Consider the following 12,416-nt stretch of genomic DNA (forward strand, 5'->3'; position numbering starts at 1 on the left):
TGACTATCTATAGGCAGGGTTTTTTTGAGTGTTATGAACATGTAACGCTTTAGAAAGCCGAGACAAGCTCCCACGATGAGCAAGCACGTTGTTGTTTGGAGAAATAATTCCCTCGTGAGTCTCAGCACCGAATAAACAAACCTGCTTTATAATTGCTTGAATTATAGGCTCATGATTCCGAGTGTCTCTAGGACCCAGCGGCGCCGCGGCTGCCCGCTCGCACTAGGACCCAGCGGCGCCGCAGCCCCCGAGGGGGCGTGGCTTGAGGCAGGGCCCCATTCATAGGCTCCTTACCCGCTCGCCCCGCCCATTCCGGGCTCTGATTGGCTTATCCATCCTTAGCCCCGCCCCCTCGCGGCGCTGATTGGCTGCCGGGCCCACCCCTTCCCACGCGGCGGGTTCCGGCATGGAGGAAGCGGCCGTGGCGGAGCTGGCGGCGCTGCTGGCGGCCCCGGCGGCGAGAGCGGGAGCGGCGGAGGCTGCCCTGGCGCTGTCGGGGAGCGCCGAGGGGCGGAGGCTGCTGCTGGAGGGGCGGCATGGGGTCCTGGAGGCGTTGTTGGAGCTGGCGACCAAACCGTGGCCACCAGCTGCTTGCTGCGCATCGGGCGGAAAGGTCAACCCCCCCCCACGGGAGGGCGAGGGCGGCCAGGTCTACCCTACCCCCACCCGCGGGCTCGGGCGGCCAGGTGTACCCGCGGGCTCGGGCGGCCGGGTCTACCCGCGGGCTCGGGCGGCCAGGTCTACCCGCGGGCTCGGGCGGCCAGGTCTACCCGCGGGCTCGGGCGGCCAGGTCTACCTCCAGGCTCGGGCTGCCAGGCACGGATGGTCAGGGCGCTGGTCTCACCCCCAGGAGCACTAGGAGCACTAGTCCCACTCCCAGAAGCACTTGGAGAAGTGGGAGCACTGGTCCCACCCCTAGGAGCACTGGCATCAATTAGGAGCACTGGGAGCACTGGTCCCAGCCCTAGCAGCACTGGGAGAATTGGGAGCCCTAGGAGCGCTGGTATCACTGGTTCCAGCCCTGGGAGCACTGGATAGAACAAATTGGATCATCGACTCCAACCAATAATTCTATGCTCCAGTAATTCTATATTTTAGTTTTAAAGTCACAGAAACTATACGTAATACTCATATTAGTAACGTCTAACAAATGTTGTCTTGTTTCAGGGCGGTGGCTGCCAGGTCAACCCGAGCGGTGGCTGCCAGGTCAGCCCGAGCGGTGGCTGCCAGGTCAACCCGAGCGGTGGCTGCCAGGTCAGCCCGAGCGGTGGCTGCCAGGTCAGCCCGAGCGGTGGCTGCCAGGTCAACCCGAGCGGTGGCTGCCAGGTCAACCCGAGCGGTGGCTGCCAGGTCAACCCGAGCGGTGGCTGCCAGGTCAACCCGAGCGGTGGCTGCCAGGTCAACCCGAGCGCTGGCTGCCAGGTCAACCCGGCTCTGAGCTGCCTGGTCAACCTCTCCTCGGAACCTGCCGCCCGCGAGCCCCTTCTGGCCGCTCTCCCCGCCCTGCTGGGGCTGCTGCCGGCCGGCCCGGCTTGCGGGGCGCTCGCCAACGTGTGCCGGGAGCCGGGGGCGGCTCAGCGGGTGCTGCGGGGGCTGGAGGAGAGCGGCCCCGGGCTGGCGTCGCTCCTCGAGGCGCTGGGGGAGCCGCGGCCGCCTCCGGAGCTCGGCTCCCTCCTCTGCAACCTCAGCCAGGTCCCCGAGGGGCGCCGGGGGATCCTCGACCGCTCCCGGTACGGCCGCGGGGGGGGCCAGCAAAACCCCGGGGGGGGCTCCGGGAACTGGGGGGGTCGTTCCAGTCTGATACTGGGATGGGGTCCCAGCAAACTGGGGGGGCTCTGAGCTGCCCCCCCCCCGTCCCCCCAGGCGCTCGGTGCAGCGTCTCCTGCCCCACACGCAGCTCGGGGCCCCGATCGACCTTCGCCGCGGGGCGGTGGGAGCTCTGAGGAACTGCTGCTTCCAGCACGGTGGGTTCCTCAAGGTTCCTCAAGGTTCTAGAAGGTTCCAGAACCTCCTTGGATGGTGGGATGGGACCTGAGGAGCCAGTTGGGGGGATGGAGGATGGTGGGATGGGACCTGAGGAACCAGTTGGGGGATGGAGGATGGTGGGATGGGACCTGAGGAACCAGTTGGGGGATGGAGGATGGTGGGATGGGACCTGAGGAACCTGTGGATGGGATGGAGGATGGTGGGATGGGACCTGAGGAACCAGTTGGGGGGATGGAGGATGGTGGGATGGGACCTGAGGAACCAGTTGGGGGATGGAGGATGGTGGGATGGGACCTGAGGAACCAGTTGGGGGATGGAGGATGGTGGGATGGGACCTGAGGAACCAGTTGGGGGGTGGAGGATGGTGGGATGGGACCTGAGGAACCAGTTGGGGGGATGGAGGATGGTGGGATGGGACCTGAGGAACCAGTTGGGGGGTGGAGGATGGTGGGATGGGACCTGAGGAACCTGTGGATGGGATGGAGGATGGTGGGATGGGACCTGAGGAACCAGTTGGGGGATGGAGGATGGTGGGATGGGACCTGAGGAACCAGTTGGGGGATGGAGGATGGTGGGATGGGACCTGAGGAACCAGTTGGGGGATGGAGGATGGTGGGATGGGACCTGAGGAACCAGTTGGGGGTGGAGGATGGTGGGATGGGACCTGAGGAACCTGTGGATGGGATGGAAGATGGTGGGATGGGACCTGAGGAACCAGTTGGGGGTGGAGGATGGTGGGATGGGACCTGAGGAACCAGTTGGGGGTGGAGGATGGTGGGATGGGACCTGAGGAACCAGTTGGGGGATGGAGGATGGTGGGATGGGACCTGAGGAACCTGTGGATGGGATGGAGGATGGTGGGATGGGACCTGAGGAACCAGTTGGGGGGTGGAGGATGGTGGGATGGGACCTGAGGAACCTGTGGATGGGATGGAGGATGGTGGGATGGGACCTGAGGAACCTGTGGATGGGATGGAAGATGGTGGGATGGGACCTGAGGAACCAGTTGGGGGGTGGAGGATGGTGGGATGGGACCTGAGGAACCAGTTGGGGGTTGGAGGATGGTGGGATGGGACCTGAGGAACCTGTGGATGGGATGGAGGGTGGTGGGATGGGACTGTGGGTTTTCTCCATGGGTTTTGTGGTCTTCTCCGTTGACTCCACGTTCCTCCTAGAGGACCACGAGTGGCTCCTGGGCGAGGAGGTCGATGTTCTCCCCTTTCTCCTCCTCCCTCTGGCTGGACCCGAGGAGTTCCCCGAGGATGAGATGGAACGTGAGTGGATTCCGAGGGGGGATTCGGGAGGGTGGGACCTCCTGGGGCCGGTCCCACCGCGCCGGTGGCTTCTCCCCCAGGGCTCCCCGTGGACCTTCAGTACCTCCCGGCGGACAAGAAGCGCGAGGAGGATCCCGAGATCCGGAAGATGCTGCTGGAGAGCATCATGCTGGTGGGTCCCAAAAGACGTCTGGAGGGCAAGGGATCCATGGATCCGGCCTGGTCAGATCCCTCTGGAGATCCCCCAGCCATGGATCCAGCCCAGAACCCCCTGGAGATGCCTCCAGCCCATGGATCCATTCCTAGAACCCTCTGTAGATCCTCCATCCATGGATCCAGCCCAGATCCCTCTGTAGATCCTCCACTCATGAAATCCAGAACCCTCTGTAGATCCACAACCCATGGATCCAGCCCAGATCCCTCTGTAGATCCTCCACCCATGGATCCAGAACCCCCTGTAGATCCACCACCCCTGGATCCATCCCAGAACCCCCTGTAGATCCTCCACCCATGGATCCAGAACCCCCTGTAGATCCTCCACCCCTGGATCCATCCCAGATCCCCCTGTAGATCCTCCCCCCTGGATCCAGAACCCTCTGTAGATCCTCCACCCCTGGATCCATCCCAGATACCCCTGTAGATCCTCCATCCTTGGATCCAGAACCCTCTGTAGATCCTCCACCCATGGATCCAGCCTAGATCCCTCTGGAGATGCCTCCATCCATGGATCCATGTCCAGAACCCTCTGTAGATCCTCCACCCATGGATCCAGAACCCCCTGTAGATCCACCACCCCTGGATCCATCCCAGAACCCCCTGTAGATCCTCCACCCATGGATCCAGAACCCTCTGTAGATCCTCCATCCCTGGATCCATCCCAGATACCCCTGTAGATCCTCCATCCTTGGATCCAGAACCCCCTGTAGATCCTCCAGCCCTGGATCCAGAACCCTTTCTAGATCCACCACCCCCGGATCCAGCCCCCCCCGTAGACCCTCCCCCCTGGATCCAGCCCCCCCCGTAGACCCTCCCCCCTGGATCCAGAACCCCCTGTAGATCCTCCAGCCCATGGATCCAGAACCCTCTGTAGATCCTCCACCCATGGATCCAGCCTAGATCCCTCTGGAGATGCCTCCATCCATGGATCCATGTCCAGAACCCTCTGTAGATCCTCCACCCCTGGATCCAGAACCCCCTGTAGATCCACCACCCCTGGATCCATCCCAGAACCCCCTGTAGATCCTCCATCCATGGATCCAGAACCCTCTGTAGATCCTCCACCCATGGATCCAGAACCCCCTGTAGATCCACCACCCCTGGATCCATCCCAGAACCCTCTGTAGATCCTCCACCCATGGATCCAGCCTAGATCCCTCTGGAGATGCCTCCATCCATGGATCCATGTCCAGAACCCTCTGTAGATCCTCCAGCCCTGGATCCATCCCAGAACCCCCTGTAGATCCTCCAGCCCTGGATCCAGAACCCTTTCTAGATCCACCACCCCCGGATCCAGCCCCCCCCGCAGACCCTCCCCCCTGGATCCGCAGCTGGCGGCCACCCCCGCCGGGCGCCGCCGCCTCCGGGCCGCGGGGACCTTCCTGGTGCTGCGGGAGCTTCACCGCTGGGAGCCGGAGCCGCGCGTGCTGGGGGCCTGCGAGAACCTCATCCAGGTGGGGCCGGGGGGGCCCCCGATCCCTTGGCCCCAGCCCCAGCCCGATCCCTTGGCCCCGTTCTCCGGCCCCGATCCCTTGGCCCCAATCCCAAAGCCGATCCCTTGGCCCCAGCCCCAACCCAAACTCTTGGCCCCATTCCTTGAGGCGATCCCTGGTCCTTTCCATGATCCCTTGGCCCCATCCCAAACCTGATCCCTGACCCAGTTCTCCAAACCTGATCCCTTGGCCCCATTCCCCGAGCAGATCCCTTGGCCCCGTTCTCCATCCCTGATCCTTTGGCCCCATCCCAGCCCTGATCCCTGGACCTTATCCCCAGCCTGATCCCTTGGCCCCATTCTCCAAACGATCCCTTGGCCCCGTTCTCTAGCCCCTTCCCTGATCCCCAAGCCAATCCCCGTGGATCCTTGGCCCCGATCCCTTGCCCCTGTTGCCCAAGCTGATCCCTTGGCCCCATCCCAAACCCAATTCTTGGCCCAATCCTCAAGCCGATCCCTTGGCCCCGATCCCAAGGCGATCCCTTGGCCCCATTCTCTGAGTGATCCCTTGGCCCCATCCCAAACCTGATCCCTGACCCCGTTCTCCATCCCCGATCCCTTGGCCCCATCCCCAACCCAAACTCTTGGCCCTGTTCTCCGTCCCCGATCCCTTGGCCCTGTTGTCCATCCCTGATCCCTTGGCCCCATCCCACTCCTGATCCCTTGGCCCCGATCGCCGAGATGATCCCTTGGCCCCAGCGCCAAAGCTGATCCCTGACTCCATCCCTGATCCCTTGGCCCCGTCCCAAACTTGATCCCTGGCCCCATTCTCCATCTCCGATCCCTTGGCCCCGGTGTCCATCTCTGATCCCTTGGCCCCAATCCCGAGCAATCCCTTGGCCCCATCCCACCCCTGATCCCTTGGCCCCGACCTCGAGATGATCCCTGGTCCTTTCTCGATCCCTTGGCCCTGTTCTCGACCCCATCCCTTGGCCCCAACCCCAATCCCTGGCCCTGATCCCTTGGCCCCGATCCCTGGCCCTGTTATCGAGCTGATCCTTGGCCCCGTTCCCTGTGACAATCCTCGGTCCTGGTCCTGATCCCTTGGCCCCAGCTGATCCCTTGGCCCCACCCCAACCTCAATCCCTTGGCCCCGTTCCTCTAGCCGATCCCTTGGCCCCGTTGCCACCCAGATCCTTGGCCCTCTTGCCCAGCTGATCCCTTGGCCCCGATCCCTGAGCTGATTCCTTGGCCCCATCCCACCCCTGATCCCTTGGCCCCATTCTTCATCCCCGATTCCTTGGCCTCATCCCAAACTTGATCCCTGACCCCGTTCTCCAAACCTGATTCCTTGGCCCCATCCCAAACCTGATCCCTTGACCCCATTCCCTGAGCAGATCCCTTGGCCCCATTCTCCATTCCTGATCCCCGAGCTGCTCCCTCGGCCCCATCCTACCCCCTATGCCTTGGCCCCGATCTCTGAGCTGATCCCTTGGCCCAGTTCCCAAGCTGATCCTTGGCCCCTTTCTCGAGCCGATCCCTGGTCCTCTCCATGATCCCTTGGCCCCATCCCAGACCTGATCCCTGACCCAGTTTTCCATCCCTGATCCCTTGGCCCCATCCCTGAGCTGATCCCTTGGCCCCGTCCTCAAGATGATCCCTGGTCCTTTCCTCGATCCCTTGGCCCTTTTCTCAACCCCATCCCTTGGCCCCAACCCCCATCCCTGGCTCTGATCCCTTGGCCCCGATCCCCCAGTGGATCCCTTGGCCCCATTCCTTGAGCCAATCCCTGGTCCTTTCCATGATCCCTTGGCCCCATCCCAACCTCGATCCCTTGGCCCCGTCCCAAACCTGATCCCTGGCCCCATTCTCCATCCCTGATCCCTTTGCCCCCGTGTCCATCCCTGATCCCTTGGCCCCGATCTCAAACTGATCCCTGGTCCTCTCCATGATCCCTTGGCCCCATCTCCAACCCGATCCCTTGGCCTCTTTCCCCAGATGATCCCTTGGCCCCGTTCCCAGCCAGATTCTTGGCCCTCTGGCCCAGATGATCCCTTGGCCCTGTTACCTCCCTTGTCCTTGGCCCGGTCCCTGATCTCCTAATTTCCTAATCCCATTCCCATAGCGATCCCTGGCCCCGTTACCGACCAGATCCTTGGCCCCGACCCACAGTTCCACTCTTCAACCTGATCCCTTGGCCCCATCCCAGATCTGATCCCTTGGCCCTGATCCCCGAGCCAGTCCCTGGCCCCATTCTCCATCCCTGATTCCTTGGCCCCTTCCCTAACCTGATCCCTGATCCCTTGGCCCTGCTCCCTAAGCTATCTCTTGGCCCCATCCCAGCCCCAGTCCCTTGGCCCCTTTCTCAAGCCGATCCCTGGTTGTCTCCATGATCCCTTGGCCCCGTTCTCCAGCCATGACCCTTTGGCCCCGATCCCTGAGACAGGCCCGGGACTCAAGTGGATCCTTGGCCCCGATCCCTGTGCAATCCCTTGGCCCCGTTCTCGAGATGGTCCCTGGTCCTTTCCATGATCCTTTGGCCTGATCCCCGAGCTGATCCCTTGGCCCTTTCTCAAAGTGATCCCTGGTCCTCTCCCCAATCCCCGATCCCCGATCAGATCCCTTCGTTCTATCCGAGCCCTGATCCCTTGGCCCCGATCTCTGAGCTGATCCCTTGGCCCCATTCCCGAGCTGATCCCTGACTCCATCCCCGATCCCTTGGCCCCGATCCCCAAGCCAATACCTGCCCCCATTCTCCATCCCTGATTCCTTGGCCCCTTCCCAAATCCGATGCCTTGGCCCCATTCTCTTAGTGATCCCTTGGCCCCGTTCTCGAGATGACCCCTTGGCCCCATCCCAGCCCCAAACCCTTAGCTCCTTTCTCAAGCCGATCCCTGGTTGTCTCCATGATCCCTTGGCCCCATTCTCCAGCCATGACCCCTTGGCCCGGATCCCAAGCTGATCCCTGACTCCATCCCCGATCCCTTGGCCCCATTCTCCAGCCCTGATCCCTTGGCCCCTTCCCAAATCCGATCCCTTGGCCCCGTTACTGCCCACGTCCTTGGCCCTGTCCCAGATCCAAGGCCCCATTCTTTGACCTGATCCCTTGGCCCCATCCCTGAGCTGATCCCTTGGCCCCGTTCTCGAGATGATCCCTGGTCCTCTCCATGATCCCTTGGCCCCGATCCCAAGACGATTCCTTGGTTCCATCCTAACCTCGATTCCTTGGCCCCATCTCAAATCTGATCCCTGACCCAGTTCTCCATCCCTGATCCCTTGGCCCCAATCCCAAAGCTGATCCCTTGGCCCCGTCCCAAACCCGATCCCTTGGCCCCAACCCAAAGTTGATCCCTTGGCCCTGATCCCTGAGCGATCCCTTGGCCCCAGTCCCAAAGCTGATCCCTTGGCCCCATCCCAACCTCAATCCCTTGGCCCCGTTCCTCTAACAAATCCCTTGGCCCCGTTCCCAACCAGATCCTTGGCCCTCTTGCCCAGATGATCCCTTGGCCCTGTCCCTGATCCAAGGTCCCATTCTTTGAGCTGATTCCTTGGCCCCATCCCACTCCTGATTCCTTGGCCCCAATCCCTGAGCTGATCCCTAGGCCCCATCCTAACCTCGATCCCTTGGCCCCATCCCAAACCTGATCCCTTGGCTCCGTTCTCTAGCCCCTTCCCAAGCCAATCCCCGTGGATCCTTGGCCCCGATCCCTTGCCCCTGTTGCCCAAGCTGATCCCTCGGCCCCACCCAAACCCGATCCCTTGGCCCCATCTCAAACCCGATCTTTGGCCCCGATCCCTGAGCCGATCCCTTGGCCCTGTTATCGAGCCCTGTCCCCGATCCACGGTCCCATTCTTCAGCTTGATCCTTGGCCCCATCCCTGGCCCTGTTCCCTTGGCCCCATTCCTTGAGCCGATCCCTGGTCCTCTCCATGGTCCCTTGGCCCCATCCCAACCTCGATCCCTTGGCCCCATCCCAAACCTGATCCCTTGGCCCCGTTCCCATAGCGACCCCTGGCCCCGTTACCGACCAGATCCTTGGCCCCGACCCACAGTTCCACTCTTCAACCTGATCCCTTGGCCCTGATCCCTGAGCTGATCCCTTGGCCCCATCCCAGCCCCAGTCCCTTGGCCCCTTTCACAAGATGATCCTTTGGCCTCATGCCAGCCCCGATCCCTTAGCCCCGTCCTCGAGATGATCCCTTGGCCCCAGCCCACCCCCAATCCCTTGGCCCAGTTCCTCCAGCCGATCCCTGGTCCTCTTCATGATCCCTTGGCCCTGATCCCAAGACAATTTCTTGGCCCCATCCCAACTTTGATCCCTTGGCCCCATCCCAAAGCTGATCCCTTGGCCCCGATTCTCGAGCCAATCCCTGGCCCCGTTCTCCAGCCCTGATCCCTTGGCCGCGATCCCTGAGACAGGCCCCGGACTCAAGTGGATCCTTGGCCCCGATCCCTGGCCCTGTTATCGAGCTGGTCCTTGGCCACATTTCCTGTGACAATGCCCTGGTCCTGATTCCTTGGCCCCAGCTGATCCCTTGGCCCCGTTCCCAACCAGATCCTTGGCCCTCTAGCCCGCATGATCCCTCAGCTGATTCCTTGGCCCCTATCCCTTGGCCCCATTCCTTGAGCTGGTCCCTGGTCCTCTCCATGATCCCTTGGCCCCGATCCCAAGACGATTCCTTGGCCCCATCCCAACCTCGATCCCTTGGCCCCATCCCATCCCCGATCCCTTGGCCCCATCCCAAACCTGATCCCTTGGCCCCAGTCCCCAACTTGATCCCTTGGCCCCATTCTCCATCCCTGATCCCTGCACCTTATCCCCAAGCTGATCCCTTGGCCCCATTCTCCAAACGATCCCTTGGCCCCATTCTCTAGCCCCTTCCCTGATCCCTTGGCCCTGATCCCCAAGCCAATCCCCGTGGATCCTTGGCCCCGATCCCTTGCCCCTGTTGCCCAAGCTGATCCCTCGGCCCCACCCAAACCCGATCCCTTGGCCCCATCTCAAACCCGATCTTTGGCCCCGATCCCTGAGCCGATCCTTTGGCCCTGTTATCGAGCCCTGTCCCCGATCCACAGTCCCATTCTTCAGCTTGATCCTTGGCCCCATCCCAGACCTGATCACTTGGCCCAGATCCCCGAGCCAATCCCTGGCCCCATTCTCCATCCCTGAGCCCTTGGCCCCTTCCCATCCCCAATCCCGTGACCCAGTTCCTCAAGCCGATCCCTGGTCCTCTCCATGATCCCTTGGCCCCATCCCACCCCAATACTCCTAGATCCTTGGCCCTAGATCCTTGGCCCTCTTGCCCGCATGATCCCTTGGCCCCAATCCCTCAGCTGATTCCTTGGCCCCGATCCCTTGGCCCCATTCCTTGAGCCGATCCCTGGTTCTCTCCACGATCCCTTGGCCCCGTTCTTGACCCCCCATCCCTTGGCCCCAACCCCCATCCCTGGCCCTGATCCCCAAGCCAATCCCTGTACTCAAATGGCTCCTTGGCCCCGATCCCTGAGCTGATTCTTGGCCCCATTCCCAGCCCTCGGCCCCGTCCCTTGACCTGATCCCTGGCCCAGTCCCTGAGTTGATCCCTTGGCCGATCCCTTGACCTTGGTCCTCTCCACGATCCCTTGGCCCTATCCCACCCCTGATCCCTTGGCCCCGTCCTCGAGATGATCCCTGGTCCTTTCCTCGATCCCTTGGCCCTGTTCTCGACCCCATCCCTTGGCCCCAACCCCAACCCCTGGCTCTGATCCCTTGGCCCCGATCCCCCAGTGGATCCCTTGGCCTCATCCCACCCCCGGTCCCTTGGCCCCATTCCTTGAGCCGATCCCTGGTCCTCTCCATGATCCCTTGGCCCCATTCCCTCATGGAATCCTTGGCCCCATATCCAACCCGATCCCTTGGCCTCTTTCCCCAGTGGATCCCTTGGCCCCATTCTCTGAGTGATCCCTTGGCCCTCTGGCCCAGCTGATCCCTTGGCCCTGTTACCACCCTGGTCCTTGGCCCTGTCCCTGATCCCCGGGCCAATCCTTTGGCCCCAATCCTTGGCCCCATCCCACTCCCTGATCCCAGTCCCCGAGCTGATCCCTTGGCCCCATCCCGGCCCCGATCCCTTGGCCCCGATCTCAAGATGATCCCTTGGCCCCATTCTCTGAGTGATCCCTTGGCCCCACCCCACTCCTAATCCCTTGGCACCGATCTCAAACTGATCCCTGCTGCTCTCCATGATCCCTTGGCCCCATTCCCTCACGGAATCCTTGGCCCCATCTCCAACCTGATCTCTTGGCCTCTTTCCCCAAGGATCCCCTGATCCCTTGGCCCCATCCCAGCCCCGATCCCTTGGCCCTGGTCCTCTAAATGATCCCTTGGCCCCATCCCAGCCCCGATCCCTTGGCCCCTGGTCCTCTAAATGATCCCTTGGCCCCATCCCACCCCCGATCCCTTGGCCCCTGGTCCTCTAAATGATCCCTTGGCCCCATCCCAGCCCCGATCCCTTGGCCCCTGATCCTTTCTCCCCCCCCGGCAGGTGCTGATCGGGGACGATCCCCCCCCGGGGCTGGAGAACCTGCTGCTCGTGGAGGTCCCGGAGGAGCTGGAGCTGCGGCTGCAGCGCTTGGACCTCGAGGAGGACGAGGAGCGGTGGCAGCGGGAGAGGCCGGAGGGGACCCCGGGGGGCGGGGGGCTCGGAGAAGACCTCGGGGACCAACCTCGAGACCCACCAGCCCCGTCCCACCAGCCCTGAGGTGCCTCCAGCCCCTGGATCCACCCCCAGATCCCTCTGGAGGTGCCTCCAGCCCATGGATCAAGGCTCAGATCCCTCTGGAGGTGCCTCCAGCCCATGGATCAAGGCTCAGATCCCTCTGGAGGTGCCTCCAGCCCATGGATCAAGGCTCAGAACCCTCTGGAGGTGCCTCCAGCCCATGGATCAAGGCTCAGAACCCTCTGGAGGTGCCTCCAGCTCATGGATCGAGGCTCAGATCCCTCTGGAGATGCCTCCAGCCCATGGATCAAGGCTCAGAACCCTCTGGAGGTGCCTCCAGCTCATGGATCGAGGCTCAGATCCCTCTGGAGATGCCTCCAGCCCATGGATCAAGGCTCAGAACCCTCTGGAGGTGCCTCCAGCCCCTGAATCCACGCTCAGAACCCTCTGGAGGTGCCTCCAGCCCATGGATCAAGGCTCAGATCCCTCTGGAGGTGCCTCCAGCCCATGGATCAAGGCTCAGATCCCTCTGGAGGTGCCTCCAGCCCATGGATCAAGGCTCAGAACCCTCTGGAGGTGCCTCCAGCCCATGGATCACGCTCAGATCCCTCTGGAGATTCCTCCATCCATGGATCCTTGAATAAAAATAAAGAAATAAAGGAATTCTAGCCCCAAATTCCCTGTGGAAAGGCCGGGGGGGGGGAAGGGGGCGTGGCCAGAGCGAGGGGGCGTGGCCACGTGACCTGAACGGGCGTGGTCACGTGAGGAAGCATGGAGGGGCGTGGCCTGCTTTAAGGGGCGTGGCCACCGCGA

General features: G+C 62.5%; 1 protein-coding gene across 1 annotated transcript; it reads left to right on the plus strand.

The window, feature by feature from the left end:
- The first annotated feature begins 384 nt into the window (after positions 1–384).
- Positions 385–12,237, plus strand: LOC138734451 (protein HGH1 homolog). Its single transcript, XM_069882100.1, has 7 exons — positions 385–613; positions 1,168–1,730; positions 1,864–1,964; positions 3,162–3,260; positions 3,341–3,432; positions 4,808–4,930; positions 11,430–12,237. Exons 1-7 carry the CDS (start codon positions 407–409, stop codon positions 11,643–11,645), a joined length of 1,401 nt encoding a protein of 466 aa, XP_069738201.1. The 5' UTR covers positions 385–406; the 3' UTR covers positions 11,646–12,237.
- The last annotated feature ends 179 nt before the right edge of the window (positions 12,238–12,416 follow it).

Source organism: Phaenicophaeus curvirostris, unplaced genomic scaffold (genome assembly GCF_032191515.1).
Source record: "Phaenicophaeus curvirostris isolate KB17595 unplaced genomic scaffold, BPBGC_Pcur_1.0 scaffold_75, whole genome shotgun sequence".
NCBI lineage: Eukaryota > Metazoa > Chordata > Aves > Cuculiformes > Cuculidae > Phaenicophaeus > Phaenicophaeus curvirostris.

Excerpts from the sequence above, each read along its gene's own strand:
- LOC138734451 (XM_069882100.1), top strand. The coding sequence starts at position 407 with ATGGAGGAAGCGGCCGTGGCGGAGCTGGCGGCGCTGCTGGCGGCCCCG. Across the intron at positions 1,965-3,161 it reads GAACTGCTGCTTCCAGCACG|AGGACCACGAGTGGCTCCTG; the intron begins GTGGGTTCCTCA and ends CGTTCCTCCTAG. Across the intron at positions 3,261-3,340 it reads CCCCGAGGATGAGATGGAAC|GGCTCCCCGTGGACCTTCAG; the intron begins GTGAGTGGATTC and ends CTTCTCCCCCAG.